At 39.0% G+C, this 19,836-nt stretch overlaps 1 protein-coding gene across 5 annotated transcripts; it reads left to right on the plus strand.

Annotated features, from left to right (window-relative positions):
- Positions 1-210: 210 nt before the first annotated feature.
- LOC127424507 (ER degradation-enhancing alpha-mannosidase-like protein 3) lies at positions 211-19,009 on the plus strand. Of its 5 annotated transcripts, XM_051669797.1 has the most exons (23): positions 211-1,709; positions 2,422-2,511; positions 2,781-3,239; positions 3,366-3,411; positions 5,017-5,117; positions 5,247-5,286; positions 5,399-5,511; positions 6,771-6,921; positions 7,667-7,801; positions 8,328-8,433; positions 8,571-8,668; positions 10,442-10,567; positions 10,651-10,734; positions 10,868-10,951; positions 12,083-12,207; positions 12,653-12,827; positions 13,038-13,183; positions 14,930-15,074; positions 15,195-15,386; positions 15,538-15,703; positions 16,606-16,791; positions 17,017-17,064; positions 17,291-19,009. In XM_051669797.1, exons 3-23 carry the CDS (start codon positions 3,118-3,120, stop codon positions 17,587-17,589), a joined length of 2,688 nt encoding a protein of 895 aa, XP_051525757.1. In that variant the 5' UTR covers positions 211-1,709; positions 2,422-2,511; positions 2,781-3,117; the 3' UTR covers positions 17,590-19,009. The 5 variants fall into 5 exon arrangements, with proteins under 5 accessions (XP_051525757.1, XP_051525756.1, XP_051525758.1 ...); XM_051669796.1 differs by lacking the exon at positions 2,422-2,511; XM_051669798.1 differs by lacking the exon at positions 2,422-2,511 and having other exon boundaries at positions 2,955-3,239.
- The last annotated feature ends 827 nt before the right edge of the window (positions 19,010-19,836 follow it).

Genomic DNA, 19,836 nt, shown 5'->3' on the forward strand with positions numbered 1-19,836 from the left:
TATGCAATAAAACTTGGGAAGGCGTGGCAGCATGAAGGCATGCTGGGTAATGTAGTTTTTGCCTCTTACATTGTTCTTAAAAACAACACTTAGAGAAATGTTTCATTCATGGACTCCAATAAACAGCATGTTACCAAGTTTACATAATTTAAATAATGCAAACAATGAAATAAGAAAAGATATGCAATAAAACTAAATAAAAAAATGTCACTGATCTATCAACATCACTTAAGAATAATATTTGAGGCTCTAACAGTCATTGTCTTTTACATCTATATAAACCACTATATCATTTGTTTGCATTTTATGTATCTGTAGCTTCCCTAGGCTATAAAAGGCTATTATTCAGTTATATCAAAGGCTATTATACAATAGCCTTCCTTATTGTGTAAGACATGCTTTTTCTTTTTTTAACCCAAGGCCATTGAAATATCTATCATTATATCAGTTCCACCCAGTTGTTAAAAAAATACATCCAACTTTTATCCATTGTTAATTATAAATCAAAAACAAATTTGTATACACAGCAAACACAGAATGGTCCCCTGTGTTTGGTTCTCTCGCTAGAGGTCTGCAACCCGACCCGGACCGACAGGACCTGAGAACCCGACGGGTTTCGGGCCGGGTTCGGGTCAGTTTTTTTCAGGTAGGACTTCGGGTTCGGGTGGGGTTCGGGTTTGTAATTAATGAAAAAATAAACAGGCTTACCGAATTTGTTTCGTGCACACGCTCTACTCACAGGACGAGCCAATCGATTTGCTCTGATGAAAATCGATAGCGATGTTAAAACAGTTCACACCGAAAGTATTTTTGCGCGCATCTGTTCTGTTTTCCCATTGTTTAAACACTTGCTGGACAAATGTCTTTGACATTTGCACTGCGTCTCGCTTTTTCTTCAGCGTCTCGCGCAGGACCGGCACTTTTTAAACACCATGTCAAGTTAAAAAGACTTCAAATTGTCAAAAACGCAGGTTGAGACACCTGCGCTCTGTTTCGTTCGTTGTGCTGCGTCTAGATTGTTTTTAGCGCAGGTGTCACAAAGATTCAACATTCTAAATAAGTTCAGGCTGCATAAAGTGGACTGTTGCATTGTTTCATATTATTCCAGATTGTTCTGCACCAGGTGAAATTTCAGCACATAAACTGTAAGGCAATGCTTTTTCCCCTTCTGCTCTAGTGTACTGAGGGGCTGTTGTGCCCTGTTATGTGCCATTTTAAGGCCTGTGCAGACCTCTAACCCCCATCCCCCTTTTAGCAGTTTTATTTATTTATTTTTTTAAACCATAAACTACCATTCCCAGAATGTTCTTTGCTAGCTGGGTATATAAAATTGTTAGCTGGGTATATACAATGAAAAACAAGAAAAGAAAATTGTTACCCCATGTGTTTGTGTGTGTGTGTTTTACAGAATTATCTTTATTACAGAAATAACAGAGGTAATTTATTTTAAACTTAAACGTTCTAGTACATGTTTTACGAGAAACATTACACACACTATTGCACATGACGCATGCTGGGAAATGTAGTTTATCTTCACAGCGCTGCTCAAGGGGCGTGTACGTGGAACGTAGTACCCGGATGCGGATTTTGACGTCACATATGACCAAGCGTCGGCTCTCGGCTGAATCTGTTTAGAGACTGGCCACTTCTACACCAAGGAGCTCGCGCCCAACGGTCAACGGATGTAGAAAGGAAGTCCCGTCTTACAGGTAAAAGAGCCAATCACCTTTTAGATTCGGACATCGCCTGTCAATCAACTCGAGAAAGCGCAAGCGTATTAGCTATACAAGCCGGGAAAATTGCGTTTTGTTTTTTAGCGTAAAATTAGGTAAAGAAGCACAGTTTATTACACCAGTTTTGTCAGATTTTTCTGCTGATTTAAAATATGCTCTTTGATCGTAATCTTGACCAATCGTTTTTGAGATTTCGTTGTTCCCCCATTCAAGTAGATAGGAGTTGCACTGGCATGACTTGAAATAATACCGTTTTGGAAGCGATCTCGTTCCGACAGTGAACTGACTTGCTAGAAAGACTTTGGTCTGATCATCATCATTTACTGGGCGATTGTGAGGGAGAACTCTGACCCCATTCACTACACCTGACATAAAATCGCTCTTAACGTGATATTGTTTTGATTTTACGGGTTTTGGAAGCTGAATGGACCCCCAAATTATTCATGGCTGACCGCAGGACAGATTAAATATGTTTTTCCGCTAGTTCAAACGACGTTTCTGCTTCAGTATCATATGTTGTACAAAGCCGAGCTGTCATCGACGGTTTAGCCGGCGAGCTAAACAACAACGCGTGCTCAGCTAATTAATAATCTTTACAGCTGATCACCTTAACAGCAATCCTTTTCTCTGGATTTTTATTTCTGCTTGGCGCTACAGCATTTCTTACATGGTTTAAACTTGTTTTCAGGATAATGGAAATGGGACCTGTGTACATTCTGGGAAATATCTGAGCTGCTTTTCCAAATCAAATCGAGTGGGATTCATACGTGAGATTACAGTGGGTGCAAAATGCTGATCTTGTTACCAATGGTGATGGTTGCTCTTGACAAAGCACCTTTTTTCCATGGCCCCATCTGGAGCTCCTCTTAAGCATGTCTCTGTTGGGGATCTGCAGTGATGTAGTGTTGTTGTTGTATTGGATGATGGTCAGTAGAGAGTATTATGCCAACGTGTTTTTAAGGTGACAGGCAGGTGAGGCAACAGGAGGAAGTGTGTGGGGAGAAATTTGACTTGATTTTCCACTTTCCTTCCTCAATCATTTTTTAGGAGACACTGTTCACCTGAAAAGCAGCTCAGAAATGCACCAGAGCTGCATCCATCCAAGTGAGACATTTAGATGAGAACATGAACTGTGAAGTTACTGAGCTGGAAGAGTCAATGTATTTAAAACTGTGAGTGTTCCAGAATCTACACCCTTTTTTTTTTTGCCAATATATTTAGTAATAATGGACCAGAAGTGGATGAGCAATCACCATATACACATCTAAGGCAGCAAGGACTGTAGTGAGACACATGCTCAGGGTGTCTCTGTGTATTTTGGGGTGTTGTCTTCATCATTGTGATGGTTGGGAGCAGTCCATTGTGACACCTCGGGATTAGAGCCATGTGGGGATTGTGGATGCTTCCTTCTGCAACAATGTTGCATAGTTTTTTGCTGCTGCTTCTCATAGGAACCTTCATCAGGCTGTCTGAGCCCATGACCAGAGAGGAGAAGAACAAACTGAGGTGAGGGAACAGTAATGTGAGGGGAAACCTTGTGTTAAAGTTATAGATTACTTTTGGGGATGATAATGTAGACCTGTTTCATAACTTGAAATGTGATTTTTCTGACATTGCTTTGCTTCTTCTCAGGAACCAAGTTCTGGAAATGTTTGACCACGCTTATCACAATTATATGGTATGTACACAGTATTAAATAACTTTTTGTGTTGACACTTGTAGTTCTTTTAGATACAGGGGTAGTGAATGTTCTAGGCAATAAAGTCTTAATTCTGCAATTCCATTAGCATCTAGTTTGCCAAAGAATGTTCTGAGCAAAATTAAATACTGCCCAAAAGCTTCTAGTAAGCTTAGCAGTGTCTCTCATTTAGCAGGTTAGAAAATTAATGTGTTAAAGGAACAGTTCACCCAAAAATGAAAATTCACTCAACGTTTACTCACACTCATGCCATCCCAGATGTGTATGATTTTCTTTCATCTGCTGAACACACAGATTTTTAGAAGAATATCTCAGCTCTGTAGGTCCATTCAATGCAAGTGAATGGTGGCCAGAACTTTGAAGCTCTGAAAAGGACACAAAGGCAGCATAAAAGTAATCCATACGACTCCAGTGGTTAAATCCATGTCTTCTGAAACAGTATGATGGATGTGGGTGAAAAACAGATAAATATTTAAGTCCTTTTTTACTATAATTTGTCCTCGCCCTGTTGGTGGCGATATGCGAGAAGAATGTGATATACAAGAGATATAAATATTGATTTATTTCTCACCCACTCCTATTATATCACTTCTGAAGACATGGATTTGACCACTGGAGTCATATAGATGACTTTTATGGTGCATTTACCTTCAGAGCTTCAAAGTTCTGGCTACCATTCACTTGCATTGAATGGACCTACAGAGCTGAGATATTAATCTAAAAATCTTTGTTTGTGTACAGCAGAAGAATGTCATACTCTGGGATGGCATGAGGTTGAGTAAATGATGAGAGAATATATGTGTGTGTGTGTATATATATATATATATATACATATATATACATACATGTATATATGTACATATATGTACACTACTGGTCAAAAGTTTTGAAACCCTTCACTGAAATGTTTCTCATGATCTTAAAAATCTTTTGATCTGAAGGCATATGCTTAAATGTTTGAAATTAGTTTTGTACACAAAAATATAATTGTGCCACCATTTTAATTTATTTAATTATGAATCTAAAATTTAATAAAAAAAAAATAAATAAAAAAAAAACGTTTTTGAAATTGATGACTTGCAGAAAAGAAAAGCAGCCAATAAGTGCCCAACATAGATGGAAACTCCTTCAATACTGTTTAAAAAGCATCCCAGGGTGATACCTCGAGAAGTTTTTTGAGAAAATGTAAAGAGTACATGTCTACAAATTCTAGGCACAGGGTGACTACTTTGAAGATGCTAAAATATAACACAGTTTTGATTTATTTTGGATTTTGTTTAGTCACAACATAATTCCCACAGTTCCATTTATGTTATTCCATAGTTTTAATGACATTACTATTATTCTAAAATGTGAAAAAAAAAATTATAATAAAGAATAAGTGTTTCAAAACTTTTGACCGGTAGTGTGTATATATATGGGTGAACTATCCATTTAACATAGGATTGTGTGGAACTGAAATGTGATGGCCATATATTATATTAGTAGTATATAGGATGTATATAGGATAAGTGCTTGAAAGTACAGCATTATAATTAAAATCTACGTGGTTTCATCTAATCTGTTTTCTTCTCTCTTTAAAAGGACCATGCTTACCCTGCAGATGAGCTAATGCCTTTAACTTGCCGTGGCCGAGTACGTGGACTAGAGCCCAGTCGAGGGGATATAGATGATGCCCTGGGCAAGTAAGACAGTTGGCAAAAAAAAAAGATAGGAGATGTGCAGAAATGATTCACGTAGAAGTGGCAAAAGGATTTTTATTTAAAAAAATTATGAAAAAAGAGATGAAAACAAATGTTGTCCTCTGCCTTCAGGTTCTCCCTCACACTTATTGATACTCTTGACACTCTTGCGGTAAGTAACACCTCAAACAGAAGGCTTAACCTCACACAAACACACATTCTGCACATATAAATACACTCACGCCCAGGGTTGTTTGCTTATGGTCTGATCTGATGTCCCGTAGCTGTTAAATAAGACAGCAGAGTTTGAAGAGGCGGTGAGGAGAGTTGTGACGGATGTACGGTTGGATAATGACATTGTGGTGTCTGTCTTTGAGACCAATATCCGTGTGCTGGGGTAAGTCATCACTGGCAGTTAGCTTTTCAGAATGTGTTAACATGTTTTGAAATATCTGAATTAAAATCTATTCAGGATTACTATGGTCATGGAAAAAAGGCTGGAAAAGTGATGGTAATTTAAATTTTTTTAAAGGGATAGTTCACCCAAAAATGAAAATTCTCTCATCATTTACTCACACTTATGAAATCTTTATGACTTTCTTTCTTCACCAGAACACATTTAAAGAAAAATAGAAAAATATCTCAGCTCAGTAGGTCCTTAAAATTCAAGTAAATGGAGATTTCTCATTTGAAGCTCCAAAAATCACAGTCAGTCAGCATAAACTTCATCCATATGGCACCAGCTGTTAAATGAATGCCTTCTAAAGTGATACGATTGATTGGTGCAAAAAAGATAAATATTTAAGTACTTTTTTTAACTCTAAATCATGCTTCTGGTGAGCAGCGCTACATGTTTGATGTAATCGCATTGGCATTGGAAACACGCGAGAACTGACATAAGTGCGTCGCAGCCGGAAGTCCAGCGCTGTTTACATGTGAAAAGGAGGAATGCTGTACAGTAGCTTGGTTGGTTTTGGTTTAGATCTGTATTGTTCTGTTTCTTTACTCACAATGGTGTGTTTGTGTGCTCATCCTGGATGTCTCAACCAAGTGGAGAATGTGAGATTACATCAGTATCCATGGCAACGCACATACGTCACATGTGAGACCGCTTGGGCTCTACCCTCTCGTGAAGCGTTGGATTATACTTAAAAAGTACTTAAATATTAATCTTTTTTTCACACCAAAAGCAATCGTGTCACTTTAGAAGACATTAATTTAACCTCTGGAGTCATATGGATGACATTTATGCTGACTGTCTGATTTGAGGACCTACTGAGCTAAGATTCTTCAAATGTGTTCTGGTGAAGAAAGAAAGTCATACACACCTGGAATATCATGAGGGTGAGTAAATAATGAGAGAATTTTCATTTTTTGGGTGAACCATCCCTTTAAAAAGTCATATGGAATTACGGTATTGAATATATATATATATATTTTTTTTTTTTTTTTTTTTTTTACAGTTACAATCAGCTCTAAAATATTTAAAGATCTAGAAATGGCTAAGTGCAATTTCTATAAATCGTTTTTTTTAATTTTTTTTTATTCTTATGCAAGAATAACAAAGTCAAACGAAAATAGAATGTGGTGAAAGGCTGCATTTTTATGGTAAATTGTAAGTGTATTGATTGAGTAAAACCTTTTCTGTTCTTTTAGTGGCCTGCTAGGCGGCCACTCCATGGCCGTCATGTTGAAAGACAGTGGCCAAATGCTCTGGTACCAGGATGAGCTGCTGCACATGGCCAGAGATCTTGGGCTTAGACTGCTACCTGCTTTTAACACAAGCAGTGGCCTGCCTTACCCTAGAGTGAGTACACACACACAAACAAGCACAAGCAATATGATTGATGTAAATGTCACCACTGGGATGAATATATTTCCCTCTTCTAGTCTCTTCTGACAGCCCATGAAATGGTTTCTTGGTGATTTTTTTGTTAGCTAGCACTAGTCTCTCTTAAAGCATGTATATATATATATATATACATACACACACACACACACACACTCTGACTGTCTTGAATCTCTGGATGTGCTTGGCATGGCAATGGTTGTTGAAAGTCTGCCTATGGGGGGGTGAGCCTAGGGAGACGGACTCCTTTCAATAATCTCATTAATCTGCATGATCATCAGTTTTCTAGTTGCCTTTATCTTAGTTGATGGGCCTGCAGTTTTGTTGTATACTTAGAAAACAACCTTAACTTGTTATACGGCTCTCTGGTGATTTTGATCTGTCATTCCCACCATTCTGCAGTCAAATGCTTTTGTATAATGACCGCTAAACTGTGTAATTGACTGTTGGCCAAGGCTAGTTTTTTTATGTGTCCTGTGTCACTCTGTGGTGTTCGTACTTGTTATAAGCGGGATCCTTTAGCCAGGGTCCTTATCAACCCTGTCAGTGCTCTTCACATTAACCCTTACATAGTCACCCCATTTCCAAATATTACAATTGGTCTGGATCTAATTTAATTCTTGTTTATTTAGTGATTGTGTTTATGTTTGCGTTTTTTTTTTAATTTTTATCGACTCTCATTAGTGTTTTGTTGCACTTACAGGTGAACTTGCGTCATGGTGTCCGTGGACCAGAGACTCGTACAGGCACTGAGACAGAAACCTGCACTGCCTGTGCTGGTACAATTATCCTGGAGTTTGCTGCTTTGAGCCGCTTTACTGGGGACCCCACATTTGAGGTTAATGTTGCAAATTTTGTATTAAAGACAAACTGAACTAAGCTAATGTTATTCTTTTTCTTTTAATGATCACACAGTTGCTTATATAACCTCCAGAGAAAGATTTCATTCTGAGGTTCCTTATTTAACCTAACCTCCAGAGAAATATGAAAACATTTCATTGTGTATGATTCATCTTTATTTGAGTACTTCAAGTCACCAAACTTGTAGAAACACTCCTGTGTTTTGTAAGAAACTAACAACAGAGCACTGAAGTTATTTGGCTGTAGAGTGTTGATTCCTCACATGTTTGTACTCATTCAGTCTGCACAATTATTGCACAGATTTCTAATGACATAACTGTGCCGTCTGAAAGATTATGAGCGTACAACTTACGGGGCAACATTGGCGTGATTGATTGTGTACTATGAAAAGTATTTTCAGGTCAGGAATGTTCTCATTGTGTGTGGTGAAAGAGACTTATGATGACTAATCTATGAATGTAGGCTAGTATTTAAGTGTTGGTGTTTGACTGTGTTGTTTACAGGCTCATGCGAGAAGAGCTCTGGACTTCCTTTGGGAAAAGAGACAGAGGAACAGTAATCTAGTTGGAACAACCATCAACATCCACTCCGGAGAGTGGGTACGCAGGGGTGAGCCTGACATGTAACCCCCCCCCCCCACACACTCAAAAATGAAACCAAAACAGAAGCAGATGTGTTCACATTGAGACAAATTACTTCAAACTTGAGTCTAAATCATAATTCTTTTGTAATTGTTCCCTTCACAGACAGCGGTGTTGGCGCAGGCATAGACTCCTATTATGAGTACTTGATGAAGGCGTATATATTACTGGGAGATGACCAATTTTTGCAGCGCTTTAACACTGTGAGTATCCCTTGTTCTTTTGTTAGGTCATCAGTCCATTTCCCTATTTTATATATTGTATGTAAGGGATAATGTACAGTCAGCCGGTTGTCATCGCAAAATAAACTCTGAAATGGTGATCAGGAACCCGACGTGAAGTGGAAGGGTCTTGTATCAGCCTGAAGGGGTTAATTTACGATTACAATCGGCTGTCTACATTATCCCACTTATTACACAGCTACTAAGCAATTAAATGTAAATGGACATAAAATATTGATTTGCGATGAAATTATGTAATTACGTGAGAAGAAATAAATCGCTGGATATCCGGAGATCTGTTGGTGTTTATTTTGTGAAAATTATAGTCTGACTGCTCATTATCCAGCCTATGAAAAGGCAACTTGGATAATAAATAAATAAATGGACATGAAACACTGATTTGAGTTTAATTTATTTGATTAGCTTACTTGTAGAGATCCGAGAAGCAGGAAAAATGACTTACGATACCCGGATGTGTGGTCTGATACGTCTTAATCCCCAGATGTGCGGTTGTTATTCAGAGATATCAGACCTCTAGATGGCGCCATTGAACAATCAGATTCGAGTATTCCAGAGCGCTGTGTAATAAATTGCACTAATTCCATACTAAGATGGCCAGGATAAAATTCTGTCTTTTTTAATAACGTTCTACATTAATACATTAAATAAAGTTCTGAAACTTGTGAATTTTTTTTAATGTCAACATGAAACTAAAATTCACCTGATTTACTTTATTAATACATGTTTGTGAACAGTTTTTTGGTGCACATCATTCCAAAGTTTAAAAAAAATTGTCTTTTTTTTTTGTCTTGTTAAATATCCTGATTCACTTAAAAATGTGTCATATTACAGTAGTAAACAGGGTTTATGAATGGTATTTCATGTTTACTCTATGATGCGGTCACATTCGATCATGTTCCGTTCACTTTCATGCGCATGCCAATGCAGGACAGTGGGTATACAACTATTGGCCTAGAATTTTCTCCTTACCAAAGCTTAAGTTTGGTGAACTGACCTGTGAATACATAAAGAGCAAAGACGTTTGACCAGTTGGGGATCTAAACGTCACAGCTTGACCTCTTGGCTGAAAATCAAACAAAGAGGATGCTCTGATTTTTGCTGTAAAAATATCTGGGTAAAAATTACTGGGTGAAAATATAGATTTTTCCAATTAATTGCAATCTTCATGTGAACAATCCAAATTTCGATTATTAAAATCCCAAAATCGATCTTACTTATTCTTTAAAGTTTACTTAAGTTTTGATTGTGTTGATTCTTATATCTATTAAATCAATTATTAAATGTTTATCTATTAAATCAATTATTAAATGTATTATATCTGTATAATACTGTAGCTGAACTGCTTAGTTTGGGCCCTGTTGTCAATTTTTAAAATAATATTTTCAAAATGTACCCCATTAGAAGGTTCCCTGTTTAATTTACAGCATTAGCTGAGAGAGAATTTTTTTAAAAAGTAAGCTAAATTTACATTATAATTGAAATATATGCAAAGCAAATCAGAATCGAATGAAGAGCTTGTGAATCGGAATCAAATCAATCTATAAATCTAGGTTTAACATCAATAAAAGTTTAAAGTAATACAAACTTCAATCAAGGAGTAAAGCTGCATGGTTCGCAGTGTTGCAGGAAACTAGAGTAATTTTTCCTGCAATATATAATAAGAATTTATTTAATCCTTTTGCCAATGTTTGTGCTGTCGGTTTAATATGTTGCGATTGCTTGGATGCATTTCAGCACTATGCATCCATAATGAAGTACATCAGCCAGCCTCCTTTGCTACTGGACGTTCACATCCATAAACCCCTGCTGCCAGCACGCTCCTGGATGGACTCCTTGCTTGCTTTTTTCCCTGGACTGCAGGTGGGTGATCTTTTTTCTTTGTGTCTCTCTCTCTCTCTCTCTCTCTCTTGGGAATATACAAATGTAAGTTCTCTGCTCTGCAGGTGTTGAAGGGGGATATCCGCCCTGCCATTGAGACACATGAAATGCTTTATCAGGTCACCAAGAAACACAACTTCCTCCCTGAGGTAGATCCTCTTTTCTGTTGTCTGTCTGTGTCGGAGCAGAAGTTGTGTATTTGACTATGTCACTTTCTTTGGTTTACAAATTCCCCTTGACTTTGCCCCCCCCCCAACTCTCTCTCTCGTGCTGTCTCGCCAGGCATTCACCACTGATTTCAGGGTTCACTGGGCTCAGCACCCCCTTCGACCAGAGTTTGCAGAAAGCACCTACTTTCTCTATAAGGTACATAGGCATGACCAATTAATGTTGTTTTGCATTCTGTGCTGCAGTGCATTAGAGCCTTCGTTTTACTTATGGCACTTTTCCACTGCACATTACGGTTCGACTCGACTCTGCTCGCTTTGCTTTTCCACTGCAGTTTAGTGCCGCCTCAACGTGGGTGGGATTATAGGCTGATCGTCATAGTTGCGCCACCTCTACTGCCGTGACATCATCTTAAACGCGACACAAACATTACTGACCATAAACAATAACGCGACCGCTAGCTGTTAGCTACTAGCTCATTGTGCTGCATAAAGCAGTTGTTGCATGATGATTTTACACAAGTGTAACAGTTAAATTGGCCTGGTTGTTTTAGAAGCAAGCTTTCCAGTAGCTGGTCAACTAAATAAAGTGAAGCTTTCAAGCAGAATATAAAGTTAACGTAACAAAACGTACCATCCTCCGTCGTGGACTCCAACAACGCCGTGGCCGAGTCCAGGGCACTCTCCCTCCCATTGCTCGCTGTTCTATTGCCAGAGATAGCATCCATTTGGTCAAACCACTTCCACTTTCTTCTGTTTGAACCACTCTGGCTGTTGTGGTCCTTGATGGTTCTGTATTCACTTTTAAGTTTTTTTTTACTTTTCCCTACACTGTTGGTAGGTCCGTTGGTAGCAGTGTGCGGCCAACAGCTGAGAAACTTCCTGAAAGACTTTTTCGTTTCGCGTCGTTTCGTTCGTCGCTGACGAGAGGAACGTCTGCACCTCATTTATTGACCATGGCGTGGTTTTGCGCACAGCCATTTCTTTTAACAATTCGAAAGTCGTGTGAACAAATGATATTCCTATCGTTGTTGCTAACTTTAAAACTAGCGGGTTGATGTCCCATGTCGCAAATCCAGTGACGCTGGTAGTGACGATTCTCTCTGACCAATCAGTGATCTGCAGAGTTTTGACGTCACATTTAGTATCGGCTCGGCTCGCTTGGAACCTTGATCGAGGTGGTACTAAAAAAAGTATCAGGTACCAGGTACTATCCACAGTGGAAAACACCCAAAAAGCAAGCAGAGTCGAGTCGAGCTGTACTGTGCAGTGGAAAAGCCCCAATTGTAAACTTGGAGCTAACACTGTGAATTTACATGGCTCCTTGAAGGCCACCAAAGATCCATATTACCTGGAGGTGGGGCGCACCATACTGGAGAACCTGAATCGCTTTGCTCGAGTTCCTTGTGGATTTGCTGCTATGAAGGATGTGAGGACTGGGAGTCACGAGGACCGGTACGAGCAGGGGTTTGTGGGAAGTGATGGTTTATGGGTACTGTCTGGATAGTTGACTTTTTTTAATTATTATTATTAACATCAAGATTTTAGGATAAAATTGATATTAATGGATAAAATAAAAAATTGATGTTAGGTGCTGTGACTGGTCACCATTTCTCTTAAGTTTTTGACTGGTTTTAATCACCTTTTTTCCTTCTGGTTCATTTAAATGGTCCTTTGGTGTGACTGATGCTTTTTTAACAGTACAGATATTCCATGTAGTCTCTCTCTAATTAATATAGTCACAAGAAAACTACCAAATACCTATTTTTATACAGATATTGTTGAGTTTTTTTTTTAGTAAAGTGTGGGCATATGAGTAAATAAGACTGTTATGTAGACTCAAAGACAGGCTGTCTCACGGCATATTTATTTCTCTTCCATTCCCACCCACCTCTATCAGCATGGACTCGTTTTTCCTGGCAGAGATGTTTAAGTACCTATTCCTGCTGTTTGCTGAAGAGGAGGATTTGCCTTTTAATGTGGAGGACTATGTCTTTACCACAGAAGCTCATCTGCTCCCTCTTTCCCTCTCCACTGCCTCAAACTCACCACTGTCCCTTGTGATCAACAATATGGTATTGCACAACAGTTTCATAACGGTTCTTGCACACATTATTACTGGTCAGATAACACTAGTCAGAGTCAACTTTGTTATAGCAATCTCCTCCAAGAAAAACAAGTCATATTCACCTGTTAGGGTATAGGAAATGCTACTTACCAAACCAGTTTGAACGGGCTTCCTGGTTTTGTAAGTTAAATGTTGGTTGCTGTTTTTCTGACTCTAGGCTGGAGAAGAGCTTGATGACGCAAATTTCGAGTGGACTTGCCCTAACACCCGCCTTCTCTTTCCTGACCCCGCCTTCCCACGCAATCTTCGTGAACCAATCAGGAGTGCAGTGGACAAGAGCTGTCCACGCCCAGCTGCCATTCGGTGAAAAAATTATATGACCATTTGGTCCATTTACTTAGTGGTGTTTGTTAAGGCAATCAGCACTATCACTATTGCTCATTCTTAAGGTTAGTGATTTGAACAAATCCATAACTGTATCTAGGGAGCAGAATATTATAGAGACTTTGGAGTGGGCTCTTTTGGCCAAAAAGCTATCATCCAAAACACCCTAGCAACCGCATTATAAGCCATTCAGAATACCTTATCAACTTCAAAGTAATGTTCTGTCAACACCCTAGTGGCAAATTTTACACAGGTTGGCAGGGAAAAATCTAGATTTTCTGATTAATTGAGAAAATAATTTGAACGATCCCAGTATCAATTATTAGAATCCCAAGATCGATCTTTTACTTTCACTGTAAGTTTCCTTCAGTTTTGGTTGAATTGGAAATTCTTCCCCTTTTTCTCCCAATTTGGAATGGCCAATTCCCAATGTGCTTTTGTGGTCACATAGTGATTCGCCTCAGTCCGGGTGGCGGAGGACGAATCCCAGTTGCCTCCGCGTCTGAGATTGTCAACCCGTGCATCTTATCACGTGGCTTGTTGAGTGCATTGCCACAGAGACATAGCACGTGTGGAGGCTTCACACCACCCACCGCGGCATCCACGCTCAACTCACCACGCCACCCACCACGGCATCCACGCTCAACTCACCACGCGCCCCTCTGAGAATGAACCACGTTATAGCGATCACGAGGAGGTTACCCCATGTGACTCTACCCTCCCTAGCAACCGGGCCAATTTGGTTGCTTAGGACACGCCCTGGGATTCGAACTAGCGAACTAGCGAACTCCAGGGGTGGTAGCCAGCGTCTTTACCACTGAGCTACCCAGGCCCCCTAGTTTTGGTTGTGTTGATTACAGGATCTGTTAAATATGTTGAACTGCGTAGTTTGTAAAATTTTTAGGTTGCTTTCTCACTCAATGAAACGTGAAAGCCCCTTAAATTAAAGTGATAGTTCACCCAAAAATGGAAATTCTTTCTTCATTTTCTTACCCTTATGCCATCCCAGATGTGTATGACTTTCTTTCTTCTAGAGAACACAAATGAAGATTTTTAGAAGAATATCTCAGCTCTGTAGGTCCATACAATGCAACTGAATGGTGGCCAGAACCAAGATGGTCAAAGGTGGAGATTTTAAGTAAAAAAGGACTTACATTTTGATCTGTTTCTCACCCACACCTATCATATATTTTTTGAAGATATGGATTTAATCACTGGAGTCTTATGGATTACTTTTATGCTGCCTTTATATGCTTAATGGTGAGTTCTGGCCACCATTCACTTGCATTGAATGAACAGAGCAGAGATATTCTTCTAAAAATCTGCATTTGTGTTCTGCAGAAGAAAGAAAGAGGGTGAGTAAATGGTGAGAAAATTTTCATTTTTTAAAACTATTTCTTTAATGTTTTTGTAATGTACCAAGTAAGAAGGTTTCCTGTACAATTTACAACATAAGCATTTCATACAGCATTTATGGACATGGACAGTATAACTGAATTATATACAAATGAATCGGAATCAAATCAAGCCATATCGAAACCGGTATCAAACCTAGAGCTCTTGAGTCTAATCAATTCAAATCGAGAAATCTGTATCAATTCCCAGCCCTAGTAAGCACCTGTCGAAACTAGTTATATGTACTCAATTGTAATATCAGAAGAAAAAAAAATTGCTACTTTAAACTGATGCTCAACATCAATGTTGATGTTTCTTTCTGTTCTACAGAGAGCCTGGTATGGGCCATCCTCCTTTGAGGGCTCAGGACTTCATGGCCAATAATCCTGAACACCTGGAACTACTGAGGCGAATGGGTGTGAGTCTCATCCACCTGAAGGACGGTAGAGTGCAACTTGTCCAGCATGCCACTCAGGTACCAATACATATAAAGCAAGCCCACATTTAGCATTCTGACACTCTCTGTAATTTTCCACATTATGTCATTTGTTTTTTAATTGAATTGAATAGCCCTCCCTCTTCTCTCTCTCTTTAGGCAGTGAGTGACGTTGCTGCAGAGGACGGTATGCGTTTTATGCAGGAGATGATGGAGCTCTCCAGCCAGCAGCAGAAAGAGCAGCTTCCTCCACGTGCTGTTCAGATTGTGTCACACCCCTTTTTTGGTAGAGTTGTACTGACCGCAGGCCCTGCTCAGTTTGGATTGGATCTTTCCAAGAGCAGTTCTGGAGTGAGTGTGAAAACCGTGATCTTTGATGATGAAATTTCTCCTTTTTTTGCTATATTTGTGTTGTTCCTGGTTTGTTCTTGCAAAAGGGCATGAAACTTTATTAGTCACGTTTAATTCAATATTCTGATCTCAATTTTTCCCTCTTCCTCAGGTGCGTGGGTTTGTAACTGTAGCAGAGCCCTACAATGGCTGTTCTGAGTTGAGTAATGCCGAGATTGTGGCTGGCCGCATTGCTCTGCTGCAGAGAGGCCAGTGTATGTTTGCAGAAAAGGCCAGGCACATTCAGAAAGCCGGGGCCATCGGAGGCATCGTCATTGGTGAGAAACGTTACACCACTAAAATCTGAAGTTTTCAGGATTCAGGAATTCGCAGACCGTCAGTCTACACTTTTATTGTTTTGATTTTTAGATGATCATCAACTAGTTAATGTCCCTGGCTATATGAAAAGGATTTGTTATAAGTGTTCTTTTTTCATAGTTAAAGGGATAGTTCACCAAAAATGAAAATTTACTCACCCTCGTGCCATCCCAAATGTGTATGACTTTCTTTCTTCAGCAGAACACAAAGGAGAATTTTAGAAGAATATCTCAGCTCTGTAGGTCCATCCAGTGCAAGTGAATGGTGACCAAAATTTTGAAGCTCCAAAAATCACATAAAGCAGCAAAAAAGTAATTCATACGACTCCAGCGGTTTAATCCATGTCTTCGGAAGCGATCCAATTGGTTTTGGGTGAGAACAGACAAAAATATAACTCCTTTTTTACTACAAATATTGACATCAGCAGTCTCCTTGGTGATCATGATTACAAGCTCGATTACACTTCGATATGCGTCAAGCACTAGGAAGTGTAATCAAACTTGAAATCACGATCATGCCTAAAAACTGCAATGGAGAAATATACAGTGAAAAACGAGTAACATTTTGGTCTGCTCACACCCAAAACCAAATGGATCGCTTCAGAAGACATGGATTAAACCACTGGAGTCGTATGGATTAATTTTTTTGCTGCCTTTATGTGCTTTTTGGAGCTTCAAAGTTTTGGTCACCGTTCACTTTCTTTGTGAGGACCTACAGAGCTGAAATATTCTTCTAAAAATCTTAATTTGTGTTCTGTAGAAGATAGAATGTCATGCACATCTGGGATGGTATGAGTGTGAGTAAATAAGAGAATTTTCAATCAGTGTCAATAATATGTCTTTTTTGCATAATTTTTCTTTAGATGATAATGAGGGCAGCAGCAGTGACACGGTTCCATTGTTCCAAATGGCAGGAGACGGGCGGAACAATGAAGAAGTCATTTTACCGCTCCTCTTCCTGTTTCACAAAGAGGGCAACATCCTGTTGGAGGCTCTTAAGGAATACAGGGAGGTGGAGGTGCTGCTAAGTGATAAAGCACGAGACAGAGGTGAGGCATTACTTCAACTATGATTTGAGTACATTTTCATATTTCGATCTGGGGTGATTTCATTGTAAAGATGTGACAATACTAGAGAGGTGGTGCATGTTGCCTCTTTTATTTCGATTCCTTTCTGATTCTTCTTCTTTTTGTTACTCTTTCCCTCTGTGTTTGTAACTGTTTTCCATTCCCACTGCTTCTTTTTTTCCCCTCCTTTCTTACTTGGATGAACAGATGCCATATTTAAGGGGAAAGCCCTCCCGGGTGCCCTGTTGGATGGCAGTAAGTACCCCTCCTCCTCTGCTCTCCCTTCATGCATCAAACCCACCTGTTATTGAGAACATGGACCTCAATTAGTGCAGGTTCACTTAAAATATGCATGTTTCTAAACTACTAGAAAACAACATCCAGTTTTGGTGATAAAACCAGCATGTTGTTTTAGACAGAGACAAGGTAAATTCCATATAGTGTTGAAATGGTGTGACTTTAACAACCTCCTTTTTTCAAGGTACAGATGGAGCAGAGGAAGAGGACTGCTCCACAGAGGAGAAGGACAACAGTTCTCCCGCCTCCTCTGAACCTCTCAACCAATCAAAAGTCACTACTCAGGAACAAGTAGCAGAAGACTCAGTTGCGGGGCAGGAGTCGGTTCAGCCAGCGGAGGGACTTGGCAGTTACGTCCCTGTGGATGTAGGGGAGGAGCCTGCAGGGGATAGAGACTCAAATAGCCAATCGGGGGACTCACTGATGGCTGAATGGCAGGAGGACTTGGAAGCTTTTAAGCAGATGGAGAAGGATGAGCTTTGATATTACCCTCCATCTCTGACTCCGCTAGTTTGTCCTAGCCATTTCACAGACTGAGGAATCAGTTCTGTCATATGTGGAAAATATATCAGACAGGCGCGATTGAAGAACGCTGGCTCAAAGAGCTCATTTTCTACAGCCAGTTCTCAGGGGCTTCACATATTTCCAAACTGTTGCCTTCAGCTGAAGGCTGAAGAACTGTGTTTAAGATCTCACCCACACACACACACACACACACACACACACACACACACACACTCTCTCTCTCTCTCTCTCTCTCTCTCTCTCTCTCTCTCTCTCTCTCTCTCTCTCTCTCTCTCTCTCTCTCTCTCTCTCTGCATAAGGTACACAGTCCCTCCTGTCCCATTTTTGTCTTCCTTCTCCCAGATGGATCCTGTTATTATTGAAGTGCGGGCTTAAATCAACCATGCTGAAGGACTGATTAATTTAATGGCTGCTTTAACTGTAACGAATTGCTTTTTGCAATAGGTTTCATGCTTGATTCTTGCCTCAATTTTAAGGGTCTTAATCAACAGTTGAAAAATAAGGAAATAAGAGGATCTTTTATACTGTATGTATGTCTTTGTTTGTATGTTTATTGTTTTTGATTAGTAAGAGAATCAGACTGGGGCTCTCATCGATACAAACGACTCACTTCTCAAAGCTCCTCAGCTTTCCAAACCTCCACATTAAATATTTAATGGTCTCACACATTTAATCCAGCTAATGACTTTAAGATGAGGTCTGTCTTTCGAAGAAAAGCATTCAACGACTTGAGATGACAAATTTGCACGTCAGTGATGGAATGTATTCTAAGGATGGAGATTTGAGAAGCATACTGAAGGTGTCCACCAGAGGGTGCCATTGCTCTGTCGCTCCCAATAATAGACTAATTGACTGGGAGACCATGCCAGGGGGCATAGGCCATGATAAGCTCAATATAATTGATTAAACATTTGAATGTTTGTTCATAAGCCTCCTTTTTATTGGAAGAGGGATAAGACAGGATAAGATATCATTTCGTAGAAACCTTGTGATACGTATAGGATAAAAAAGACATGATTACATTTTCAAGTTCAAGCTGGTCTTACAATACATGGTTGTTTATTGAGCTTGGCTGTAATTCTTTTCTGTGCATAAAATGAGAATAACCATCACTTCCTATAACTATATAAACTACTCGTATCTCTCTTTCTCTCTCTCTCTCTCTCTCTCTCTCTCTCTCTCTCTCTCAAAAAAAAAAAAAAAAAAAACTGATTTCCCCCATTAAAGATTAGCTGTTGCATCAATAAAGGTTGCACTGGAACCACATAACTTTCCAAAGATATTTCCATGTGAAAAATGGGGATTTTCACCCCTTTTATTTACATAAGAACATTTTATGTAACAATGCAATAAAAAGCTAAATACCAGTGAAAAAAAATTGCCTATTTTTAAGATTTATGCATTTCAATTTCAAAACAAAATTCCATCAGATTGAATTGTGTAAAATGGATGTACAAAATGCCCAGATAGTGTAAAATTTTTAAAATATTTCCAAGACAATTAGAAAGTAAAATATATTTTGATGTTTTATTTTTAATAAATTATAGAGATACTGGAACAAATCAGGACAAATCAAGAACAAGATTCATTATTTTCACACTGAAATTTTATGAGATGCAACTGGCTGTCAAACACATACTGAGCTACACATAACACAATCTACACATGTGTAATCTATGTGTATCTTGTGTGTATTTTCACAGGCACTTGTTGAGTCTAAATAGATGCACAACATTATTTCAGTAGTACACCAAAATGACAATAGTCATATCATACTGTTCATGTTTTGTACTTGCTATATATTTACTTCGATGTTGTTTCTTCATCAAATAGCAGTGTCAAATGTAAATCAAGTCGATCCCTGAAACAACAGCGCCACCTTGAATAAGAAACTGCATGTATATTATGTATGTGTAAACGCATATAAAATAATGATAATTCATTTTTTGCACAGAAAGTCAAGATATAGTATTTATTTGTATTCAAGAGTACTCATTTCTCTTGTAAGACACAAAGAAACTGATATCCAGTGATACTGAATTTAAATAGATATGAAATAATTATAAAAAATAAAATGTATGGAAGTGCAAAAAACAAAACAAAAAAACAGACACTCTTACATACTTCAGGTATCTAGGGACCCTATGCGCTTTTGGTACTTTTCTCCCTTTTTCTCCCCAGTTTGGAATGTCCAATTCCCAATGT

The sequence above is a fragment of the Myxocyprinus asiaticus genome, chromosome 33 (assembly GCF_019703515.2).
Source record: "Myxocyprinus asiaticus isolate MX2 ecotype Aquarium Trade chromosome 33, UBuf_Myxa_2, whole genome shotgun sequence".
Classification (NCBI taxonomy): Eukaryota; Metazoa; Chordata; class Actinopteri; order Cypriniformes; family Catostomidae; genus Myxocyprinus; species Myxocyprinus asiaticus.